The 27,539-nt window shown below is 34.6% G+C and overlaps 1 protein-coding gene across 2 annotated transcripts in view; it reads left to right on the top strand.

The window, feature by feature from the left end:
- Positions 1–27,539, top strand: part of SEC6 — a 273,118-nt gene that overhangs the window by 176,756 nt on the left and 68,823 nt on the right. For both annotated transcript variants that reach the window (XM_089814272.1, XM_089814273.1), the window contains exons 13-18: positions 8,018–8,126; positions 8,438–8,578; positions 8,708–8,887; positions 12,424–12,507; positions 12,627–12,713; positions 20,500–20,544. In XM_089814272.1, the coding sequence (XP_089670398.1) occupies positions 8,018–8,126; positions 8,438–8,578; positions 8,708–8,887; positions 12,424–12,507; positions 12,627–12,713; positions 20,500–20,544 (646 nt within the window). The remainder of the gene's footprint in view (positions 1–8,017; positions 8,127–8,437; positions 8,579–8,707; positions 8,888–12,423; positions 12,508–12,626; positions 12,714–20,499; positions 20,545–27,539) is intronic.

Raw genomic sequence — 27,539 nt, 5'->3', positions numbered from 1 at the left:
TAGGAAGACTGCATATCATTGAGCCTTTCTTCAGTACCCCTGAGATGTTCAAGAACTTTAAGTGTGTCTTTTATGGACTGAACTCCCTCTGTGATGATTTTTTTAAATCAAGCCTTTGCCACTTCAACTCTCCGATTCACCTGTTCTGAATGTGGTGTGGTGACAATGGATTGTGAAGATTGTTGATCTTTCCATGAACCCCAATAATGCCTATACAAAATTTAATAATAGATATATTTAATTTGGATTCATGTTATTTAATAATTAATACTGAATAGAGATCAAAATAATTAAACTGAATTGTATATAGCCTAGCCAATATTATTATTCATTATCAGAATAAATAAATTTAATCCCAAAACATGACTTATAACACAAGGTATATCATTTACAAATAACAAGCCCGAATACAGTAAAGTTGTATGCTAATAATAATAATAAAATATCCATAAAAAAATTCATATCTCAAAGAACGTTCACGTGAGTACAAACTCAGTTTGGAGGTGACTTTTCATAGGGCCATGCCGTTGTATTTATAGGGGAATCAGACAAGTCAAAAAGGATCACCAAGGATATTAATAAAGGAAAAAACAAAGAAGACCTAAGGCAGAATTTCTAATCACGTGGCTGAACACTAAGGTTGGAAGTTATTACATGCGGATAAGATAAGGTCAAATAGCAATCATGTTGACGTCATATAGAAAAAGGAGGATGGCCAAGAATGAAATTCATTGTCGACTTAGAACCTTCTCGTGTATGTGGACATGACTCCTTGTCCCTACCACATAACTAAATATAATACATTGCATAGGAACCGGAATATGAGATGTCAATCATATATAAAATGATATTGTAAGAATAAGTAGTAATTGATGTTAGAGAATTAAGGAATATGTGATATGCATGTATGTGATATGGAATATCCTATGCATGTTCATATGTTGGGGGTATGTATATGATGTTGATATAAACATATACATAAATAATGTATGCATATAGCATATAATATAAAAGAAGTATTAATATGTTAACATCTATGAAATATATATATATATATATATATATAACTTGTAATGCAAAAGGATTATAATGGTTTAAGCCAATTTCCTTATTCTCTTGCCATACCCCTGTGAGTTTATATATGCTGTTGTATAGGGAGAGGTAGAGTAAAACCATAGGATATGTTGGTGTCAAACGCCCTACGAATAGTAAATCCACAAATGCCTTAGGGTGAGTTTAGTAGGGAAAATAAGAAATAAAGGTTGAAACATGTTAATTACTAGAAGCTTTATATGTCACTATTTAATGGATGTTAATTATTTTATTATTGACAATCTCCAAGTAGGGGTCATTAAAAGTGGTATCGGAGCATAATCCTACCATCCTGTGAATAGAAGTTTATGAAAACTCACGAGGGAAGGATAAAAAGAACCACTATGGGCGACATAGCAAATGAAATGATATCCTATATGGAAAAAAGAAACCAAACTTTGATTAGTCAAATAGAAAAATCAAACCAAGCACTACAAAATGGGGGAAATTCAACCAGTAATAATCTGAAAGGTCAACCTACCCATATAAGAGATACTAGCTCAAACCACTCGGAGAATAATAACGCGTCTTCCATGGTTCGAATACCACAACTCTCATTCTTTCCTTGGGGAGAGGTACCAAGAGAGGAAGAAGGGACAAAATAGCCCATGAACCGAATTGAGGATATAGAAAGAGCCTTTGCATAATTAGAACCTTGTATAGGGAAGTGGTATCATTTAGGGAATTTTGTGAAGATAAAAGAAATGAAACACTTAGGAAATATGTTACTAAAGATCTCAAGCATAAAGCAAATAAGGTGGATATGCCGAACTTCGATGGATTGGAAAGATCATAACATATGATTGGCTAGAAACATTGAACACTTGCTTGACCTTAACCTCATGAATGAAGAAGATGCATTCCAATTCGCCATTCTCCATCTAGTAGGAATAACACATGAATGGTTGTACCATGGGATAAACACCTGTGAACATCACAATATTACCTCATATAAGGAATTTACACAAAAAATTATGAAAAGATTTGATAGACAACATCCTCAAGATTTCAAAAGACTAACACATTAAACAATATGGGATAGTTGAAAGTTACATTAATGAGTTTGAAAGAATATCAGCGCGAGTGACAAAAATGGACGAGGATAGACAGATTAAAGGAACCACTTAAACAATTGGTTAGTACACTAAAACTAGGAAATCTTGAGGATGCATTTGAAGCAACATTCAATTTAGAATCTTCATTAGACAATAGATCAACAAATAGCCATATTGAGACATTTTATAAAAGAGATGAATCCTATGGAAGAGACAATTTCTGCAAAAGAGAAGAATTCCACAAAGGCTCGCACTTAGAAAAAGAAGAGCTTAAAAGAAAGAACTTATGTTTCAAATGTCAAGAACCTTGGGAATGAGGGCACACTTGTCACCAAAGAGAATGAGGATAGAAAATGGTGCTATAAGTGTAAGGAGAAATGGAGTCTAGAGCATAGATGTAGCAAAAGGGAACAAACCCCTAACATAAAAACAATACTCAATATAGAGAGTGTGACAGATAGAAAGTTGAACAAAAGAGAAAGACATGATGAAGAAGAGAGCAAACATGTCGAAGGGGCCCATGAAGGATTCAAAAACAAATGGAGTTTTACAGAGGAACCCCCTAGTATCTAGAAAGACTTTTGACAAATTCATTTTCATACACACCATGATCTCATTAAAGAAATATTTTAATAATTGCTTGAGGGCAAGCAATTTCGGGGACGAGTTAATTGTCACGACCCCCAATAATGTATATACAAAATTTAATAATAGATATATTTGATTTGGATTCATGCTATTTAATAATTAATATTGAATACATATCAAAATAATTAAACCAAATTGTATATAGCCTAGTCAATATTATTATTCATTATCAAAAAAAATAAATCTAATCCCAAAGGACCACTTATAACAAGTTATATCATTTACAAATAAAAAGCCTGAATACAATAAAGTCGTACGCTAATAATAATAAAAATATCTGCAAAAAAATTCCTATGTCAAATGGTGTTCACGTGAGTACAAACTCAGTTTGGACATGACTTTTCATAGGGCAGAATTTCTAATCACATGGTTGAACCCCAAGGTTGGAAGTTGTCACACATGGATATGGTAAGGTCAAATAGCAATCATGCTGATGTCATATAGAAAAAGGAGGATGGCCGAGAATGGAATTTATTGTCTACCTTGAAGTTCGAGCGTTATCGTGCAAGTGAAGGAAATTCCCTGCCCATACCACATAACTAAATATAATACATTGCATAGGAACTGGAATATGAGATATTAATCTAAATTGAGTTAGATCAAATATGAAACGATATTGTAAGAATAATAGTAATTGATGTTAGAGATTTAAGGAATATGTGATATACATATATGCGATATGGAATATAATATGCAGGTTCATATATTGGGAATATGTATATGATGTTGATATAAACATATACATAAATAATGTATGCATATAGAATATAATATAAAGGAAGTATTAATATGTTTGCATCTATGAAATCTATATGAATATAGTTAACTTATAATGCAAAAGGATTATAATATTTTAAGCCAATTTCCTTATTCTCTTGCTATATGCTTGGGAGTTGATAGATGGTGTTGTGTAAGGAGAGTTAGACTAAAACTAGAGGATATAATGGTGTCAAGCTCCCTATGACAAGTAAATCCACGCTTTCCTTAGGGTGAGTTTAGTACGAAAAATAAGGAATCAAGGTTGAAACATGTTAATTACTAGAAGCATTATAAGATATATGTCACTATTTAAAATTAATTATGTTGTCTACGAAGTAATGGATGCTAATTTTTAAATTATTGACAGCCTCCATATGGGGGTTATTACAAATCTCATGAAGGTGAGTAATCTCCAACTTGAGGTGGTTCTTCTTCTCCTAGAGTTCATTGTTTCATTTGGAGTAGGTAGAAACTGCATCTTGTGCATCGCACCCGCAACTGTTTTCCAAGTTCAATTTTTGTGAACTTGAAATTTGAGCGATGAAGCTCTTCAGACAGCTTGTCCACTAAAGGTTCTGCAATTTCAACTTGCTTGGTTTTCTCTGAATCAACTAAGATTCATGAAACAACCTTTGCCTTGCGTACTAGAAGTTTGGATTTGTTCTTCTTTGGAAAAAGATCATTTGGTCATAATTCGATCTTCCTTCTCTTCACAGTAATATTGCCTAACCATGTTGGTAAGCTGAAATCTTTTTTTAGTTGAGATTGGGATGGTGGCTAAGGTAGACATTGATCCTGATTGTATTTCCGCTGTCACTCAATTTGTCAGTTATTTTATCAAGTTCCCTTCTCCAATATCAAGGTAGTCGGGTTCGACGAATTCCCGTGGGAGCTACCAAGATACCCAGATGACAAGATCATTCTGGTAGAGCTCTGCTGATTTTTTTTAGAAGCAAACACTCTATGTTTAGATGCACGAAAGGCAGACACTGCTTTTCCTATTGTTGTTGGAGCCTATTCATGTGCATCAAGGTCAAAATCCAAGAACATGCTGAGGGCATTTAGGGAGAAGTACAAGATGGAGTCTTACGAGGTGTCAAGGATCAAGTTCGATCCAATAAAAAATATCAAAGACAACCTATAGTCGGGCTCGAGCTTTAGGTATGTCCTTGAGCTCAAAGATTATTGGGCACATTGTGCCACCAGAGGTTTTACTTGTGGTTGACAGTTCAACAAAAAAAAAATGGATAGGGTAAACATTGATGTTGAAGGAGTCGAAGACGACAGGCAACATATGCAACCACCAACATACATAAAAGAGATCAAAGACACTCCAATTGATTCTACCTCGCCCTTGGGACGAACACCTCAAACTTTGGAAGTGCCGATGAGCGGCATCATCAAGAGAATAGACAAGTGGGTAGAGTGGACCAAGGCCAGAAAGAATAGAGTAGGAGAGTTGCCCTTGGCCTCCAATCCTGCGCAGGCCTCTCCCTACTATGGCCACCACTAGCTTTGCAACCACTACATTTCTTGCATCGACCCTTGCACGAACCATTGGTGGAGGAGACTAGCCTTCTGAGAAGTAAAGAAGGATAAAAAAGGAGACAAGGGGAAGGATCAAGAGTTGGAGAAAGATGCAATCATGGAAGTGATCAATCTGGATGGTTCTGACAGTAGCCAACGCTTTGATGGAAGTGACAATGGTGTGCAACAACAAGAGACACCTTAGACCCAAGGAGACCCAGGTAAAGTTCCTGTTTCTAATGCTTCTGCTAAAACAATCATATTTTCTTTCTTCTCCAAGAAGAAGTCCACTCCCCTGGTGGCAAGAAAGCTTTTTGATGTAGATTCCCTCCAGTCCTCACTGAATGTTCTGGCGGCCGAATAATGGCTAGAGAGCACCTTAAAGAATGAAAGGAAGAGAGCAGAGGAAAGTGCTCCCTCGAAGGGCCTAATCGCTCAAGAAGCTTAACCATTTGCTTCTGTTCTAAAAGAGAAGAAAGCATGCACCCTAGCGGCTCTTGGGAAAGACACCACCACAGGTCATGTAGTCATGGAGATTGTGCAAGCCTAAAGAGAAGGAGATTTGGCATCCCTCTCCCCCTCAAATTCTAATGTGTAGATACATGGTATGGGTTCTCCCCAACATGACACAATGGTTAGGATGTGGAAATTTACAAACCAACATTTGGAGGAAGAGCTCAAGGAATTAAAGATATCAAGGCTCGTTTGAAAGCTTCTAATAAAGAGCTCTCACAACACATCAGATAGTTACTTACCCCAATGGCAATCCTCCCAAGAGACTCTTCTACTGTCAAGTCTTTCGACCCATCTGCAAAGGAGAACACGGCTTTGATCGCTAGATTGCAAGAAGAGAGGCATTTTGGCTAGATTGGTTGTGGATGGGTTGAGGATATGAAGACCAGGGACCTACCCTTGATTGAAAATTTAGGCAATCTTTGCAAGAAGGTTGTAAAGTTGAATGAGATCATGTTCACCAATCTTGAGTCCCTCAAGTCAGATGTGGATAAGTGCAAAGAATCCATGTCACTGTTGCATGAGATTATGGGTTTAAAGGTTGAAAGTGTCATTAGCCTAGGAATTTTAACAATCGGCCAAGAGCCCTTGCTACATTGGATGCGGTCCCCCAAATTTGAAAGAGAGAGCATGGTCAAGGATGAGAAACAATTGGAGAAGGTACATGAGTCGATGAAGAAAGTGAAGGGAATCATTTTTGGATATCTCAGGGAGCTGCACATTGAGTCTCATGTAAGCAAAAGAGGCGAGGTCATTGATATTGAACGCATGAAAATCACATATCGGCATTTCATGGATGACTTAGTGCACCTTGCCAATTTTCAAATTGTTGAAAAAGAGACAAATCTGAGCCAACGCAATTGAAGGGCTAGTTGTAGATCACGACTTTTGGATGATTCGCTCGGATAACATTCAAATTCCCAATATAGAAGATCTCTTGGTTATTTTGGAAGCCATGAAGACACATAAGGCAAGCCAATCGATGATGGAAGTGGAAAGGATTCAGCTCCTCAGCCTTAATCATTAGCTTGTTCCAAAAGCACAAGTGTCATTCCCCTTTCTTTTTTTGGCTTCTTTTCTATCTTCCCCAAGATTATAATTATTGTAATGGCCGGAAGTTGAAGGGCCTATATGTATTATTTTGGAAAGCAATGAATGGATCGGCAAATTTTGGTGTGAAATTCTCCCCCTGTTGCTGACACAATTGAGTGACTTTCGAGAGTTTTACCATGGTCTGTTGCTCTATTAGTTAGTTATCTTTATGTTTTACATATGATGAATGAACATAAATTGAGTTGAATGGCTTTGAATTTGAAGTAAAGTTGAATCTTTCTTTCAATTAGTAGTTAATGGTAATTAGAATGTTACTGCTATTTGGTTGCATTCATTTCATCATTCATTTGCATGTGTAGAAATTAATCCATCACATTAATTGAAGTATGTATGGGGAAATATCATAGTTGCATGTTAAGTTAGAGGAAGGATTTGAAAATCAAACTCATTCACAGCTGTGGATGAGATTTAATTCAGTTGCAGATTGATTTCGTTCCTGAACTTTCTATAGATATGGATGGTTTGGATATCACCTCTTCTGCTCTCGGGTTAAGAGCATACCCCCATTAAGTAGGACTCCGACAAAACTCATTGCACATCACATACATAAGGGAGCTGTACCATGCAATTTGGAGGTAAGTCTGACAGCATAACTGAGACTTCCCAACTATTGAGAACGATTGTTTCCCATCACTAAGGCATCAGAGTGAAACACAAAGAAATATGCAAAGGGGACCATTTGTTAACCAACAGTCTGCAGTAGAATAAGCTCCTAAGAAAAAATGAAAAAAAGACATGCTTTTGTCGTCTAATTGACATATAAATTCCCCTTTGCAAACAATTCATTGAAGAAAATACTGCACTATTGTTGCCATTTTATCACCATCATTAAAATCTGACTTCTTACTCTTCAGTTAATTTTCATTTAATTTTTTCTGCTTGTGATATTTTTATTTCATGCAATCCTTGAAATAAAGAATACTAGGTAATGAAAAGCTTATGATATGAAGGAGCAGCTTGAAAGAGTTCTACAGTGGGAAGGAATTTGTTCTTGGACTTTGAAAAGTTGAATACTTTTTCTACTTAAATAAAATCATGTGATTCAGTTAAGTAATTTTAACATTCCTTTGTTTAATAAAAGCAAAAATAACTTGTCTTTCCTTGCTAATCAAATTCTTTCGTTATATGAAAACACAGATGTCTTTGATTGACTATTCTTCTATTGATTACAAGGATATGGTTATTATTAACTCTTTCTATTGAATTTTTTTAATGTAAGTTACAGTGTTTTGAAATTCAAACATGGACCATCACTCCTGATCCCACTCTTATAGTAGATGACAAATACTGTATTATTTTACTGGATGCAGATATGAAATATTTCAGTTGATGGTGCAACTCTACACAGAACGATTTATTCAAATGCTCAGATTGCTAAGTGATAGGGCTAATGAGCTGTCAAATATTGAGATTTTGAAGGTTAGATAAGCAGCAACATTCTATCATAAATAAATTTTGAAGGTGCAGCTAAGAAGTAGGCTTCATGTATGCTTGGTCTTATGCTTTTTTCGCGGGTTGTTCACATTCCTTGGAAAGAGATTCCAGTGACACTTCAATTATTTTCCTAATCATCTCTTTCATATAACTGAGTACAAATGTTATAACGGAAATCAATGTTGAAATAAATGATATCTTTTTCTAAATCTGTGAGAGATCTTGGCTTCAAGGTTGTCTTACACATCTAAGAAGTGGTAACTAAATGATGTTTTAATTTTGAAAATTTTATTCAGGTTACTGGATGGGTTGTTGAGTATCAGGAGCACCTAATTGGACTTGGTGTGGATGAATCTTTAGCCCAAGTGTGTGCTGAAAGTGGTGCAATGGATCCTCTTATGAATGCTTATGTTGAACGTATGCAGGCTACAATGCAGGTAAACATGTAATAGCCTTATTTGTTAGCTAAAGATTATTTTGACAGTTCAAAGTTTAAACATAGGGCCATAGTTTGGCAGTAAGTTATTCAATTATGTGAGTAGAAAATTATTGCTTTTGTGATGTAGAAATGGTACACAAACATATTGGAGGCTGATAAGGTCCATGATCCAAAGAAGACAGAAGATGGGAAGCTATACACTCCAGCAGCAGTAGATCTATTTAGAATTCTTGGTGAGCAAGTGCAGATTGTGCAGTCTATCAGCACAGATGTGATGTTATATCGTATTGCTCTTTCTGTCATTCAGGTAAGATATGCGCTTTATAAATACAGCTCAACACTTCCAAGTTATTTTTATTTTGACATGCATGCATTCGTATTTTAAATAATAAATCAATGGAAAATTTGAGGTTTGGTTTGTAAACTTGTTCTTTAGCTCTTCCTCATAAAGTTGGTAACCTGCTTGTCTAATACTTGAAAATTCAGTACCATCTGAATTGGATTTAATCCTTTAGCACAAGTGTTTAATCTAGACATTTAGATCTCCTAGCATTTTTTACCTAGGTTTATGAACTGTAATATTATACTATTAAATTTGGATCGCTTCTAATCCATTCTAAGTCTGTTTCTGTTCTTATCAATTATTAAATTATAGATATTATTATATTTTAGTGAAGTTAATATTTACCTAGGTTCCATGGAGTTCTAGGGATGCAGACATGTTTCTGGTATGGGCATGCTTAAACCCAAGATTTAGGGGACGGGACATCAGTGGATGGCTATTAAAAAATAATAGAATTTATATATATAGAGATAGAATTCAAGCATGCATATCATAACATTGATAAACCATTCACCATAGCCAGTTTAAAAGCTCAACAAATAGCAAATTAGAAAATTCAAATACTTTCATTATAAAAAAATGACGTACATATAGCAAAAGTGCCCAGACGCTCCAAGTTTCATGCATAAAATGACATAAAATATTGAAATGTAAACAAAGTAAGCAATAACATAGAAGTCTAACTCCATAATCAGCTGTCCATAATAATATTAAAATGTACATACAACTAAACTACTAAATAGTAAACATAGAAATTTGCAATAATATATAGCTGTCCATAATCAGTAGATGGTATGTAGAGTCTAAATCAAGTAAATTTGATGCCATAACCTCCTCTTTCAAGTATTATTCACTCTTTCCCCAGCTGGTCCTCCTATCGCTGCTCTTCTCCTTTGCGAATGTGAAAATGATTTTTTATTTCATTCCTTGGTGATTTTATGCTTAGATTAGGTTTTGTTATTGTTAAATGTTGTTTGGGTGTCTTTTGGGGCCAGCTGGCCTTTTTAAAAAAAATTATGAATGTCTTATTTTTTAATATTTACAGTCCAAAAGTGGCTTGATCCATAGGGGATGGCCACAAGTCCATTGGATGGGGAGGGGACTTCTAGCCATCCCGGGAACATCTAGCCATACCCCCGTACCCTGCTGCTCTCAAAGTACCATTTTTGAAATGCCTCCTTTTTTCGAAAAAAGGAAATGAATTTGGGGATGAGTGCGGGGGAAATTTGGCAGGGGACGCATACATGTGGATCAATTTTTGTACTTTATATCCGTGTTTCTTCCTCTGGTGTTAATTTGATTATGTCAATTTTGGTTGCTGCCATCTTACTTTAACTTTAGCTTAGAGTTTTGAGCACGAAACATTTTGTGAAGAAATAGATTAATAGTAGTATACACTGGCAAAAGTATCCTAATAGATTAGCCCCATGCACATCTTTATGTGAATTTTATATTACATTCCTAATTTGTTGGTATAAATGAAATAAGAACAATGGCAATGAAATTGCATTCAACTTAAATTTACAGATCATGGAGAATCACGTACGGCATTGAAATTGCAATACTCAAATTTGAATAAATCCGTCAATAAAGCATTTTAATTGAAAGTCACTTGTGAGAATCGCAACTGTCTTTTTCTAGGGTATATATGTATACTGTATAGGTATCTGTTCTTGTTTGCATGGACGTGGATTGTTTTCTTCTTTATTTCTTTTGGAAGGGGATGTCAATTTGTTCTCATTGCTGAACTTTATAAATAGCAGTCAACTAAAGAGTATCTGTCAGAGTGAAGTTGCATGTACTGGATAGAGTTTTGACGTTGTAAATTATAGTTGTGCAAATGCCACTTTGGTAATGCTTATTATGTTGTAGGCTAATCAAAAATCATAGGATGTAAGGAAGGTATGGCCATAATCTTCGGGATAGATCACCTCAATGTGGAACCATTGTAGTCTAACAGGAAAGGCAGTCTCACACAGTTTTTGAACTATCTACTGATGAGTTCAAGAAACTGGATCCAAGCTTAATGGATGAAAGTATTGCATTTTTTCTGTGGTCATTATTGACATCACACATTTTCTGATGAAGATTTATGTCAATACAGGTCCTATTTCTTCCTCAGTCATAATGTTGAAAGGACATTCTTGATGCCTGATTGGAATTCAATGTCAAAGAAGCCAAAATTAAGACTTCTAAATTATTCCAGAAAATTATCCCTTGCAATAAATTTTCATAATGGTCTTGGTTTCTTTTCCTCCAGCTTCACAGATGAAATGTAATGTGAGTTCACTAACGTTTTGTTCCAGATTATCAGGACAAAGCAATGATGCATATTGTTGATGACATGTCAGTAATGCATACATGGCTGTGTATCTCTTGTTGTAATTGCTGTGATGTTTGGTTTTTGTACTGTTCTCTACTGCTTCATAGGTTTTATTTATTTCAAAGTTACTTCCAAAAAAGCTGTTGTACAACTGATAGATAATCATATCTTTCAGTTATACTGCAATTCTATCCTTTTACTACGGTTTAGCATCGTCAATATTTTATTGTTCTACCCAATTTGTTGTCAATAGGTTGCATATGTCTCTGCATGATTTGGGGTTTTTTAATCCCCTGATGTTTCCTCTTAATGATCTCATCCTATTTGTCTACAGTTTTCTAGAAAGACTATGAGTGCTTGTAGTTTATTTGCCACTCTTATATCTTAATTTCAGCTTCTGGGACTTTTCAAATTGCATACAGTTATCCATACTGCCTTTACCAAGTGTGTTTTGGTGGATTCATTACATTACAATATCACTGTGGAAGCTAGAGAATCATTTAATGGTTTCCTGCATAGACAATGTGCTTTTATATTCTTCTTTGCACTCTCATATATTCATTTCAGGACTGGGACTCTTCAAACAACATATCTGTATTCTATATTACCGTACACATAACGATCTGTAATGAATCCAAGCGTACTAAATATACTTCATTAGCCTGAGCATGATATACAAGACATTCTGATGCAAGAGTTTAAAAATTAAGGCCATTATTAGAGAAGCTTTTCCAGTAAATTTTTTTCTCTGTCATATCTAAGGACTGATGTTGGAGCCAATAAAACATACAGAATTGGAACCTTGAACAATAAGAAAGGAAACATAGATAAAATCTTTTCTGTGTTATTTCCAACAATTGATTTTGGATTCAAGCGATAAAAATGAATTCATTCACAATAAGAAAGGAAACATTGAAAGATCACCAATCAACTAAATTGTAATCAATCAAATACATGTTTACAGGGAATGGACTGAAAACTCTTGCAACGAATACAAAAGTACTGCAAGTAACAGCTACCAATGCAAATCAAATCCAGATTTATATGGGTCTGTGCTAATAATGAGTTGCTATTAGTATGCTTTGTAAGTCGCATATGTAGGCTTAATCTGTCTGAATAAATGTATTATATTGAATCTTGTTAGAAAAGTCCTGACTGTTGTATTTGGATTATTTAGGTAATGGTAGATTTTCAAGCAGCGGAGCGCCAAAGGCTTGAGGAGCCAGTTGCAGAGATTGGGTTGGAACCACTATGTGCAATTGTATGTGTTTATTCAAGATTGGTTTTTCAGTATGCATGGGGTAAAATCTATTTTAATGGCTATAATATGTGAGAGCAATAGCTTTTGATTTTGATTATAACATGTGTTTTGTGTGAAAGGTTAACAACAATTTACGCTGTTATGATCTGGCAATGGATCTGAGCAGTAGCACGATGGAGGCACTCACTCCTTACTATGCGGAACAGGTCTCAAGATTCGAACTTAGATCCCTTTCTTTGTTGCCTCTCTTCTAATATTTTATCATAGGAAGTTCAAAATAATCAAATCTAGCATTGCGGTGTATAAACGTTCTTCATTCAAATCAATTTAAGACTCAATTCTAGAGCTAGTTGCATATTATCATTTTTTTAGTTTGTAATGTGATTTGTTTAAATTTTTGTATATTTAAGTTAAATAGTTTAGCCTTTAGGGTTTCCAAGTATTTTTTGTTTTGATGTGTAATAGGCCATAGTCAATAATTTCATTAGAAAAATATAATATCTTACAACTCGGTTCGGTGTGAGCATTAGGAGGTTAAAGACCAAGTAAAGTAAACTTTCAGTATAGGCCAAAACTTTATAGAAGTCCAGATTATTATGAGTTATGCCTGCTTATAAAAATTGCGGGGTAGTGATAGTAATATCACTATTTCTTTACATACAATTAGAGCCTCACTTAATGGCTTTACATTACTGAATTATGATCCTTATTGGAATGGATCAAGTTTAGGAGATTACATTTGATACTTTCTACTCATATATTTTACATACATTCTCCTTTACAGACTTAGGAGATTACATATTGCATGCTTTAGTTTACAAGGGAGAGGAGCTTCATGCTCCCTTTCCATTCTTTCTCCACTATATACTTCTATTGCTGTTTTGGAGCATTTGTTATTTTTACATCCTCTGCTTTTTAGGGGTGCAGGATGTATCCAGATATTAAAAAATTCATTTTATATTTGTTAGTGCTGTTCTCACATTTTGAGTATTCTGAAGAGGCTGTTAGGTTCTAGTCGAAATGAAGTGATTAAAATATGATTGATTGTGCACATATGGATGTGAAAAACATTCTCTTATGACACTGGTTTTAGTCTAAGTTACCAGTTTGGGATTGAGTTTGATGGTTTTGTCAAAATTGTTTTGGGGCTGGGTTAGGTTTGGGGTCGTTGATACAAAAACATATAAAAGTCAGAAACATATACATATATTTAGCCTTAAGTAGCTCACAATACACCATTATGGTATAGTCAAATAGCTAATGAAATACACTACCATATTAATAGTCAAATAACAATAAACTCAAATGTCATGATATACATCAACATGTAAAGTTAAAAAGCAATATTGTTGAGTGTTAACAATCAGCCATCAATTATCAATACTATAATGTCCCCACTTTTAGCAGGTTCCTGCTGCTGGCTTGGTCAGTTCACTATCGCTACCCTCATGAGGTGTTAGTGGGATTTGAGGATCTTAATTGTGAGGTTATAGGCTTCCCACTAGCCCATGGTGTGTTTTGGCCCTATTTGAGGGACTTACTACTTATAGTAAGTCAAATTGTTGGTTCCAATGAGCTTAGTTGAGTTAGAGGAGTTGAGTGATGCACTCAGTTTTTATGTCAGGCTTTTGGTTTGGGGTCCAAAAATCTTGAAGAGAGCGTCTATTTATACTTATAGTAAGTCGCCCTGTCATGTTCATTTGTTGTATTTCTTTATCAGGATCACTTTGGTGTTGTTAGATTTCGATTATGATGCTTCTACAATTGTTTTTGCAAGATGGGTGATTTATTATTATTATTCATCTAAATATGCCGAGGTTGCCATTTTTGTTTGTAGGTTGCTTACCTCAGTATCATGGCTCGTTGGAACCGGGTCAAAAAGTTTTAAATCATGGGCACAAGAAACAGTGGCCTTGTGTGTCAAAATATTATGTTATGGTGGAAAAGACCATTTTTAGGAGCCAAAGCAATTAATAAATTATATTATAATGACATTTTATTATATTTTAATGTTGTGAAGTTTATTTGGGAAACTTGTGCCATTTGGAGATTATAAATATAAGCCCATTTGATGATAAAAAAATCCGATTATTTGATTATCTTATTTTTCTCTATTGTCTTGGTGACACTTCTGAGGCTTTGATTTTGTGCCCTTGTTGAAGTATAAGGATTTGTGATCTACAACTGAAGTATTGTAGATTCAATTTTTCTAAGAATTATTGCAAGATTACTTGGCAAATTGTGTTGAGATATACAATTTGTTATTTCTCCTACTGTATTAACTGTTGCTAAGGAGAAGTTTAATTTTTCTTGCTGTTGGAGGTTTTTTTGGAATTTGTGAAGGGATTCACGGGAATTGTTATATCAAATTGTGTGCTGGTTAATTTGGAGTTGGTTGAGCATCCATTTATATTTGCTGCTAGGCGTTATTTTCTTCCTGCAAGCGTTTTCCATATCTACAGTTGTATTTGTTTGTTGAAGAATTAATTTGCCACTGCTATATTGTTGTATCAAAAATTACAAAACCTCGAAAACAAAAAAAGAAATCAATTCTTCAACTCAATTGTTTGAGAGTCAGCATGGCTCATTACAGTGAAGCTCACATTAAAAGTATCACCATCACCATCGATATCAGATGACTATCTGCCTATAGGTCATTTGAATTGGGTTTACTTGACATGACTATCATTTGTGATTATGAACTCTATAGAGTGTAGTACATATATCTTAGGATGAAATACATGACTTTTAGAGGAAACATGGAGCAACAAATGAAATATGCAGGAATGTGGGAAAATATTCACTCCCTTATTTTGATGGTTTAGGTAAAATTACAGCTAGAGAATGGGTGTAAAAGTTAGATACTTCAACCTTAATCCGATGCTGGAAGAGTTATCCATAAAGTATGCTTCTATACATTTGGATGGTGTTGCCCACGAGTGGTGGCAACATGGCATGGTCACAATGGGACATGATCATTTACATCCTACACAGTTTAGTGAGAGGTCGATTGAAAAGTTTCACAATAAAGACGCGGAACTGCATTTTGAAGAACTAACACAGTTGATACATGGGGGAACAGTTGATGCATATGTGACAGATTTCCAGCATTTAACGGTCTTGGTGACAAATGTTTCTTGAAGAAGACTATAATTTATTTTTATAGATGCCCTAACTGAACCTTTGAAGGGATGGATAAAGATGTCCAATCCATCATCTTTACAAGAAACCATTAAGAAAGGAAGAGATATGGAGCCAACAAATGCAGAGAGTAAAATTCAGTCATAGGGGTAATGCACAAGGACAAAGAGGATTTTTTTTTTGTTTGTAAAAGAATCTGATCTGCCAAAGAAATCAGCCACTAGAGTGATAGTGAGACACTCAATGACCTAAGGAAGAAAAAAATATGCTCTACCTTCAAATAGACTTGGACCCTGGGACATAAATGTGCAATAAATGGGAAGGCACAATGAATAAAATACTGTTCAGCTGAGGAAACAGCAGTGGAAAAATCAAACCAACAATCTGGTTGAGACAAGAAAGGGGAAGAAGAATCATCACGAGTCTGAAAGGGAAGAACATAAGGAGGAGAAGGCAATAGCCCTACTCTCTAGTGTCAGGGAGAGCAAGTAGTAGCCTTAGTTGATATGGGTGAACCACAACTTTATTGATGAGAGGTTGGTGAGGAGAGGATGTCAAATGGAAGAGCATGTCAGGTTTAAAGTAATGGCTGGAGATGGACATAGACTTTCTTGCATGCTCAAGATTTTGAACCTGACTATGCAGATTGGTGATTATCAGCTGAAAGATGAGAGTTCTATGTAATGATGTGATACTCGGCATGACCTGGATAAAGTAGCTTGTGGAATTTTTCTTTAATTTTGATAGACTAGAGAGGAAGTTTGAGCATCAGGGGAAGAAGGTAGTACTTGGAGGTTTATTAGATGGTGAACTCAGAGTAGTATCATTCAAGAGGATGGAGAGTTCATTTAGATATGATCATATGGAGTGGGCAACAGAGTGTGTGGTCATGCCCACAGGTACAGAGGAGGAAAATATTTCCTATCATCTAGATATACAGTCTCTGATTACTAAATGCAGCAAGGTCTTCAATAGCACTCCTCCACGTCGACCTCTTGATAGAGTTGAAGAGGGAGCCTAATATGTTATAACTACTCCATATAGGCAACCTAAGAGAATCAAAGATGAAATTTAGAAGCCTAATAAGGAGCTCTTAAAGATGGGACATATCAAGCCAAGAAAGAGCCCTTTTGCTTCTATTGCTGTGTTAGTGAAGAAAAAAGATGGGACTATGTGAATGTGTATTGATTAGAGGAATTGAACAAGAAGACTATTAATAATTGTTAGTTAACTCCACAATAGATGATCTTATTGATGAGATGCACGGGAGAGTTTATTTTTCTAAAATAGACCTGAAATTCAGCAATCATCATGTCAGGGTTAGAGATGACATAGAAAAAACAAAATTTAGATGTCACTTTTACCATTTTGACGTTCTTGTCATGGCTTTTGGGTTGACAAATGCACCTGCTACTTTCAGTCTTTTTTTGAACAAGGTGTTTAGAAATCAGTTGCTCAAGTTAGTGTTGATTTTTTTTAATGATACATATTTACAGCAGGTCTTCAAGAAGAGAATTTGAGGCATTTGGATGAGGTTTTAGGGATTTTGGATTTTAGTCCTTGTTTGCTAAGAGTGAAAGTGTGAGCTTGGAATGATTGAATTATTGTATCTAAGGGAAATTAGTGGTAATGGAATTCATGCAGACCCTAATGAAATCAAAGCTATACTTGATTGACCCTCACCAACCAACCTGACTCTATTGAAGTGGTTATTTCAATTGTGTAGTTTCTATAGGAGGTTCATTAAAGAATTTTTACTGCCCCACTTACGTATTTGACTAAAAAGGGAGCTTTCTGTTGGTCTGCAACAGCACAACAAACCTTTGGTCAGTTTCAAGCAACCGATGGGCACAAGCCCTATTTTAGCCATTCCAAACCTCTATTTGAGTTGGAATGTGATGCCTCAGGTGAAGGTATTGGAGCCGTCCTAAAGCGAAGAAAACACCCAATTGCCTATGAAAGTAGGAAGTTAAGAGGAGTTGAAAAGGGATATTCCATCTATGACAAAAGAGATTTTAATAATAATGCATGCCTTGAACAAGTTCAAACAATATCTTGTTCATGGAATGTTTGTAGTCAAGACAGATCATGAAAGCCTCATATACTTTCTTAATCAGAGATATCTTAATGAGAGGCAACAAAAATGTGTGAGTAAGCTTCAAGTATATAACTTTGAAATTGAACATGTCAAGGGAACAAAGAACATAGTTTCAAGAAAGCCATATTTTGTGTGATTTCAGAGATAGCAACATTTTGGAGTGAGAAAATACAGGCTCAATATGCCAAGAGTCCACTTGTTAACAACATTCTTGATGGTTCTCTTTAGGACAAGAAATATGAGGTAAGAAAGGTGATCATTACTATAAATAGAGGATATGTCATGAGCCCAAATTTAAGGATATATGAATATTCGAATAACATATTATACAATGATAATAATTAAGAATAATAATATTATAATCCATTATAATACTGATATATTTGACAATATAAAACAATATATAAGATTATAGCATAATTGTAATGTAAAATATTATATTAATTAACAAATAAATATATTAGTTATAAATAATATTAAATAACAATAATAATTTTATAACGTATATTATGAAAATAATATTATATTATATCATTGTGATACAAATGTAAAGATATATTTTCTAAGTGATAATACCATTATTGAATTATTAAATATTATAAGTAATGAATAAATTAAATAATAAATATTCTGAATCTATTATAAAATATATTCGGTAGTAAACATCATTAAAATATAATTGAAAATACAATCCATCGCAATATAATGCATATTAACCATAGTATATTTGCGGCTCAAGAATAGCCTAGGCAAGAGACCACTGGATGTCACACCCAATCAAATGTTAAACGGCTCCTGTTCAAAGTAATGAACATTCATTTTGTTGATGAAAGGAAAGACAAAAAGGAGCTGTAGATTCAATAGCGAAGTGAGTTTAGCAACTATCCAATCATCAACTATTCCACATTGATTATCGACTCAGACAATTTGTTAGGGTTGGAAGACACTAACTAATCTCTTAGAACAGGTGTGTCTCTTCCACACGGCCTGTCCTGCTCAGTAGGAGATATATAAGATGGCAATCCTTTCTTATGTTGATCATCATGGGAAAAAAGCATATCAATAGCAGTTATAGACACCCCCGACGTGCAAAAAAGATCTCAGCCAAGACGCGTAGGAACAGTTTATGCATCGAATGATTTTGGAGAACTTTTTATATACCGTATCCTGTAAGGATCGCTCTGTAATAAAGTCTACAGCCAGAGATAGCATCGTCATTTAAGCATCTTATTGTGGTGATATTAGACAAAACTTCCGGCAATATTCAGAGCATACATATTAAGTCATAACAAAGACATCCTGCATATTCTGGACATTCTTAATACTGCCTTATTTCAAATTGCTTAATTCTGACTGTTTTCTAAATTTATCTAAAAAGGATACAAAATAAAGGAAAGTTGCACATAAACGAATGAACCCCCAAAATGGGTTCATTACAGGATAGTACTGGTTCTTTAAAGTAAGTTTAAGGAGCAGATTTTTAAAAGCATTTCATGACAATCCAAAAACTAGTCATCCCATTCTTAGGAAGTGTTTATTACATTCGACTTCATTAGTTTCAAATATTATATTGCCTTCAATTATATATAATTTCATCCTCAACATAGACTCACTTATAAATGACAAAAACCATGTTGGCAATATTTGCTTTAATTTTAACAATGTCCCAAAAGGTAGTTATTGCATCAAAGAAACTTCCATTAATATTGGCATCTATATTCACATATAAACAATAGACTCAAAGCCTGCAAATTTGTCTTCAATAGAGATGTTACAAATTTGGACAGCATGCAAGTGCAAAGTGAGATACCTGGATAATTCAATTGCTGCTATAATTTGTGTAATATTTAAAGGCATTTTTCTGAATGCATAATTGACTGTTGAGGGTATTTTCCCTTCCTATAATATAAATTTAAAGTTGAGAGTCAGGGACATAGGGTAGTGATCTTTATTTAAATCTACAACTGAAAACTATTTTAGAATGATTCTTAAAACAATATCATAACATATGCAAATGTTAATTGAGTTGTTTCTTTAGCACTCACAATCATATGAAAACATTTGATGTCACACATTTGCGTCCTATGCTTCAAAAGGTTATCTAATATTTTAAAGCTGTTTTCCCAATGGTGAATCTAGGTTTAGTATTTATTTTCATTTAGAGAGTTATTTATACTTTCAGCATTGGGAAGTGCTAATTCAAAGCATTAGCATGATTTTTAAGGGAGCAAGTTGAATCGTTGTTTAGAGTCTTTCTTTTATTCTTGTAGAGCATGTGTCAAACAATCTGTCTTATATTAACAAGCATTTTGGCTAGTTGTGTTTTGTCTTCAATATTTAATCTCATTTAAAAAAATGATGCTACACTCTATGCTGTTGACACATTTCATTTTTGTTGTGAGTTTATGCTCATTGGGATATTTTTTTTGTTTTTTAAAATTAATTTTGGTAAACAATTTGATCACATCTCCTCTATAGAATGCCCAGAAAGTTTCCAGAATCCAAGTCTCTGATAGAAAACTCAAGTAGGCTGATGGGATATGGATCTCCATTTTTAATGGCAATGTAGTAATTATCATTTTCAAAATTTTGAGCATGAAATCAGTATTTAAATTCTGCAGCTTAAAGATGCAAATTGTAATATCTTTGTTGTCGTTTTGTCCTTAATACATATTTTATTTAAGATGAGAAAATGACAGAGAAAGGAAGTTTTTTTTCTGCTATACCTTATTTTGCACAGTCTCATGCTGCAGGTTAATTTTGAAGATACCTGCAAAGGTTTTCTTGAGGTTGCAAAGGTGAGCATTGGCAAACTCTTACTGAATTGGATGTGTTGTTTGTAATATGCAATCATATTAGAAAAGTATTTATAAGGAATCTTGTGTTTTAGGCATACAATTCAATCAGCACTTTTTGGGTGCGGGAAATGGGCAAACATAGATTTTAAAAAGTGAAATATGATCATGCCAAAGTCACACAAAAGGTGTATCTGGCATGAAATCAAGCTAGTGTGATGATTGATAATTTTGATGTAAGTGTGTGAGACTGTCACTGCTGGATTTTTAGTATTTGAATTAGTGATTTACTCATGAGATAAAGAACATATTGGAAACTGCAAATTGTTGACAGAATCTAGATATGTTGGATATTTGCTCTCTACTTTTGGATTTCTATTTCAATTACAGATAACTGTAAGGAAGACAAACTGGCAAGATGTATACTATCCGACCAACACATGCAGTGCACTACGATGGTTACTTTCTCCTTATAGGGTGAAGGATATTTATCTGATAATACCTTCAAGAAAACAATGAGATTGTCAGATTGACTGTTCTGCAGAATCATATAGGACACGTTAGTTGCCAAGTTAGCAACTGTCCTATATAAATGTAAGCATTTGTGCAATCCTGGCAGAGCGTAAAATGTCAAAATATGGAGCATCTCATAAGTCAAGGGTCTTTTTCGCATTTTTGTAGACCAGTTTTTTGAGGTCATGGAATGTTGTTAATGAATTGTAACTTTGGTCAAATTATTCCTATGGATGAAATCAAATGCGTTAGTGGCCTATCAGTCTTGAGCATTTGATTACTCTCTTTCTTTTATATACTGCTATGATTATGGTTAACAATCACAAGTCACACACACACACACACACACACACAAGATATTGTATATGCACATTATTAAGTATGCATATATACGTGATTGAGTTTAATATAACAATTATTAATCATGCAGTTGATATCAATTAGTGTTGATTAGTTAGCAATTGGTCATGAGACATGTCTCCACACTATTATACACACACACACACACACACACATATATATACATGCATGATTAAGTTTAATATAATAATTATTAATCATGTAGTTGATATCAATTAATATATTGATTAGTTAGCGACCAGTCATGAGACATGTCCCGGTAGGAGGCATGTCGCCACACTACACACACACACACACACACACACATAAATTGTATATGCACATTATTAATTATACATATATACATTTTTGAGTATAATCTAACATTTATTAATCATGCAGTTCATATCAATTAATATACTAATTAGTTAGTGATTGGCCATGAGACACGTCTCCTAAAGTCTCCAGACTATTATAAATATAGTGATCAAACTAAGTATCCTGTAATTACATAAATCAGTAAGTGCAAAGCAAGATATAACAGCAATACATCATATAGAATCTTCATATACATTTGGAGAACATTGATTAAAATGTAAATTTCCTACAACCTATAATCTGATCAAATTTAACATGGTATCAAAGCAGTTTGGTCTTATAGGGATCCTTCAGTTGGGAAGTTTAATTAAACCAAGAGACTTTCTTGACCTAAGCAATGTGTTGCAATTGTCATGTTAGAGTCACATGTTGATCTTTAATTATCAAAATATTGGGAAGATTTATTCAGGCATGCCCACAAATATAACCACTGCGGAATTGAATAGAAATATACAATCTCTAGAAATTTTCAGCATGGTACCAAGCAGGTTGCTTACCAGCCTATGAGGTTTCAATAATGAAGGAATGCTACGATTATTGTATCCATATTTGAATTCGCACTTTCCTCACAATATCTAACCAATTTGGGATATGTTCAATGTCGTAAATAAATGATGGGCAACTTAATTTGTGGTGGAGCTTCTTATTGGAAAATTAAAGTCAAAATTGAGTACCTACGAGTTTCTTGTATTCTATGGGAGCATGACCATTTTGCTTCGACGCTAATAATATTTTGTAATGTCCCCATTTTTGCCAACATTGGAGTTTTAGGGATTAGCCTATTATTGTGATCCTTGTAGGCTAATTATTGTGGATAGAGGGTGTTCTGAGGCAATGGCTTGGCTTGGGAAGGTTTTGTCTTCTTCACAATTCAGTAAGCTATAGGTTGGTTTTTGTTTGGCACAGATTGGACTTCATTTGGGCTTAGATTTGTGTACTTACTATTTGTGGTAAGTTGGGTGTTGATTGGGGTGGGCCCTTTCTATTTTTGGAAAGTGCATTTGGTCACATGGAGAAATAATAGGTGTGATTCCTATTTCAGACAACATATTTAAATGATGAGTATTTTGGGAGTTATTATATTTTTAGTGGCCAAATTATTATTAAATCATTAAATGACTTATTATAAAGTTACAATTTAATTTTATAATTTCACTTAAGTTGAGGGTTGAGTCATCATTGGAAGGGGTCATTTAGTATATGCCTAAGCTAAGTATTAAATATTTAAAGTAATGTTGTGTTGGGATTTCAAGAGCTGAGTTTATTTGGGAAACTTTCCGAGTTTCTAAAGTTGAGCTCTTTGGAAAATTTTATCAGTAAAGGATTATAAATATGAGCTCGTTTTATTGGAAAAAGCACGTTTGGATATTTATTTGTTTTGTTGCCTTTTTGGTTTTTTTATGAGGTTCTGAATTTTAATGCCCTTGCTGAGGTATAAGGGTTTTGATACTGAGAAGTGGTTTGTAATTCACAACTGAGGTATTGTGAAATTAGTTTATGAGAATTGTTTTGAATCACTACTGAAGTATAGTGATTTAATTATATTTTGGGATATTGGTGGAATCTTCTCTATTGTATTCTCTATGGCTAAGAAGTGATCTACTAGCTGAAGTATTGTGGATTAAATTCTGAGACTTGTTTAAGGTTGAAAATTTGAGTCTTCTTTCTGTATATGCTGTTGCTAAGAAGAGGTTGAGGAGTTGGGAGAAATTGATAGAATTAATTATTAAGTGTTACATCTGTTATTGGGCATTGGAGATTGTCATTCCTTTTGGCGTTACTAGGGCCTACTATTGATCACCTATATTTCTACCAAGAGGGTGATGGTCACTGTGAAATTTGGCTCTACATTTCTAGATTTGGCATCACTACAATTGGGGTTTTGGTATTTTTAGTTTTATTGTAGATTTGGACTGCAAAAACTAAAGATATTGGAATATGCTTGCCAAGTGTTTGACAAATTGCCAAACTCTTGAATTTGTTAAGAATTGGAGTTGTTAAAGTTATAATCTAGTTAGGTTTATTATAGTCATATCAAACTGGTTTCCTGCCAGCCTATAGGAATTGGGCTCAGTTATTATTTTGATTGGTGCTTACTTCAGAGTTTGTCAAATTGATGTTGTGATTAGGTTTTCAGCATTATGTATGGTGATAGGAGGTTTGGTATTCATTATACTTGTATAGGGTGTACTTCTTCACCTAGGGATGGAGAATTTGAGATACAAGGTATTGTGAAATAGTTGGATGTGCTAGTGAATGAGCCAAATCAAAATAAAAAAAAGATGATGCAATTGATTTCAAATCTGAGATTCGAGCAAAGCATGATATTGCTTTTTCAAAGAGCAAAATGTGATGGTACAGTTGTGACTACAGATTTGCGAGACATTTCTAATGAGGCACTGCATGAGCTAGGCACAATTGTGGTGGAATTTGATGAGAATTCAATTCAAGTTGAGTAAGATGATGCAGTTGTTGGCATGAACTAGGATCATGTATTTGATGGTGATGTAGCAGTAGTGAAGGTAGGAACATGTGAGGATACTGTCATATCAACAACCACTTCTATGTCGGTTGAGCCATCTACCAAGGAGTTTAGCGGTATGCATGCAGTTGTAGATGTATGCTCTAACGATAGGGCACATGATGATTATGAGGTGAGTGATGTCGAGACTGAGTCATGTTATACTACAGATCAACTCAATCTTGAGATTCACTATATAGACAATCCTATGTTTGAAATAGATTCAACATTGTCTTACGGCAATTCATTTTTTGAGATTGATGTTGATTGCTCACCCTAGTGGAGTTGGGCTCAGTGTTCACCATTTGTAGATTTGGTTTAGTTTTCTTTTGTGGCAGTTGGTGATGTTCCTGTGTCCACATACTTTGATGTGCCTACACCTATTGTTGATACAGTTGGCATGAGTACATATGGTTCTCCTGTAGCTATGTCTTTTTCAAGGATTGTTTGTGATGATCAGGATTCCAGTCCAATATATATTATGTAGGTGGATAGAGGGAAGAAGAGGATGCTTAGTTATTCTATGAAGTTTCCTTCTAGTGACATTTTGACTCATATATCACCAACACAAGTTTTGGATGCTGTGCTGCAGGACATGTGGCTGGTCCTAATGATGCTGGTTTGCAGTTGTTTTAGTGTCGATAAGGATGTCACGCACTACTTCATTTGGGATCTAGGTGGAGGTTAGAGTTCACTATGTTGTAGGATTTCTTGAGGACAAGCAATCTCGGGGAGGGAAGACTATAATGTCTCCATTTTTTTCAACATCGGAGTTTCAGGGATTAGCTTATTATTGTGATCCTTGTAGGCTAATTATTGTGGATAGAGCGTCTTCTGAGACAGTGGCTTGGCTTGGGAGGGCCTTGTCTTCTCCACAATTTAGTAAGCTACAGGTTGGTTTTCGTTTGGCTCAGATTAGACTTAATTTGGGCTTCTAATATGTGTACTTACTATTTGTCCTATGTTGGGTGTTGATTGAGATGAAGCATTTCTATTTTTGGAAAGTGCATTTGGTCACATGGAGAAATAATAGGTGTGACTCTATTTCAAACGACATATGGAAATGATGAGTATTTTGGGAGTTATTATATTTTTAGTGGCCAAATTATTATTAAATCATTAAATGACTTATTATGAAGTTAGAATTTAACTTTATAATTTTACTTGAGGGTTGAGCCATCATTAGAAGGGGTCATTTAGTATATGCCTAAGCCAAGCATTAAGTATTTAAAGTGATGTTGTGTTGGAAAGTTTCAAAAGCTGAGTCCATTTGGGGAACTTTCCAAGTTTTTAAAGTTGAGTTCTTTGGAAACTTTTATAAAAAAAAGTATTATAAATATGAGCTCATTTCATTGGAGAAAGCACACTTGATATTTATTTTCTTTGTTGCCTTTGTAGTTTTTTTCCGAGGTTCTGATTTTTGATATCATTCTTGAGGTATAAGGGTTTTGATGTTGAGAAGTGGTTTGTAATTCACGGCTGATCTATTGTGAATTAGTTTTTGAGAATTGTTTTGAATCACTGCTGAAGTATAGTGATATAATAATATTTTGGGATATTGTTTGAATCTTCTCTACTGTATAGTCTGTGGCTGAGAAGTGATCTACTAGCTGAAGTATTATGGATTAAATTTCGAGACTTGTTCAAGGCTGAAAATCTGAGTCTTGTTTCTGTATATGCTGTTGCTAAGAAGAGGTTGAGGAGTTGGGAGAAACTGGTAAAATTAATTACTATGTATTACATCTGTTGCTGCGTATTGGAGATTGTCATTCCTTTTGGTGTTACTATGGCCTTCTATTGATCACCTATACTGCTGCAAAGAGGGTGATTGTCACTATGAAATTTGGTGTTTCTAGATTTGGCGCACTACTGTTGGGGTTTTGGCATTTTCAGTTTCGCTGCAGATTTGAACTGTGAAAACTACAGATATTGGTGTATGCTTGCTAAGTGTTTGACAAATTGCCAAACTCTTGAATATGTTAAAAATTGTAGTTGTTAAAGTTATAATCTAGTCAGGGTTATTACATATTTGTAGGAGTATAAATGTTTGTCATTTGTGCCCATTAGATGTGGTTGAGCATTTGAAGTTCCTCATTGAATGAATTCTGGAAACTATAACATTTTCTTATCATAATCATTCTTGGAAATATCAGTAGTCAGCAATGTCAGAAGATTGCATATACTGTTTGCAGATCGTATGGACCAAGCAAGACATCAGAATGGTCCGTTTGGGAGACATGAGTATTTTCTACAAAGAATCTATGTTCCTTGGCGTATGACTACTAGTCACATTTCCCCTTGTTGTCATCACCAATGCCAAGTGGGAACTTATGTTTGAACAACAACATGAGCTTCAGTGACATCTACCGGGAAATTGTACGAACAAGGCTCTTAAATAGTGGGCTTGAATATATTGTTGTGCGAGATGCAAGGAAAATCTTTTTGCCCTAGGCCTTCTTGTTGATATTCAACAATTTCTCTTATATTCATCCCACTGGACAGGCTGTGATTAGTGAAATCAGCTTTATAATTATTATTTTGAGCCCTTGCGTGTTGTTCCAATCGGATATACTTCCACTAGTGGACTTTGGTTTGAAGCGACTTACTTGGAAGGTAGGAGGTGATTCAGAGGATAAGACTTGAGTAGAGATAAATAACTATACTAGCTATTATCAAGTGGATGACCATTCGATGAACAATATTTATATCACTTTGAACGCCATCATTCCATTGCAGCTAATATGTTAGATCTTTTAGTTGTTGTCTCGTCATGTTTTTGGTAATTGCTATAACCAATCTCTAATATCGATACTAGTAATGAATTTCCATAATTGTTTCTACATGACAGTGGAGATATAATGTATTGGGGAAGCCTTGGGGGATATCGGCTTGGCAAGAATTGTCAACACCTCTATGGGTTATCGGTGCCGATGACTTTACATGAGAATATATATGTTTTTCGATCATTGGAAATCTACATGGTTGTATTTTTTGTGTGCATCACACGAAAGCTTTCTCAGCTATGAGTTTAGTCGATAAATGCGATGTAAGAATATGTATCTATCTCTAGTAAGGTAGTGATTGGTCGTGGGCAGTTGTGATTTATTAAGAAAGCAAGGAAGATCTAGGATGAAATAGAGGTCAGAAAAGTTCGTTTGGAAAATAATTGAGAATTATTAGCAAAGTGAATCAAATTGGCAAGGAATTATGAAGAATCTCATTGAAAATGATCAGATAGTTCCTAATA

The sequence above is a fragment of the Cupressus sempervirens genome, chromosome 2 (assembly GCF_028749045.1).
Source record: "Cupressus sempervirens isolate cs-2001-9-10 chromosome 2, ASM2874904v1, whole genome shotgun sequence".
Classification (NCBI taxonomy): Eukaryota; Viridiplantae; Streptophyta; class Pinopsida; order Cupressales; family Cupressaceae; genus Cupressus; species Cupressus sempervirens.
Note: the sequence above shows the minus strand (reverse complement) of the source record. Positions and strands in the feature narration are given on the sequence as shown.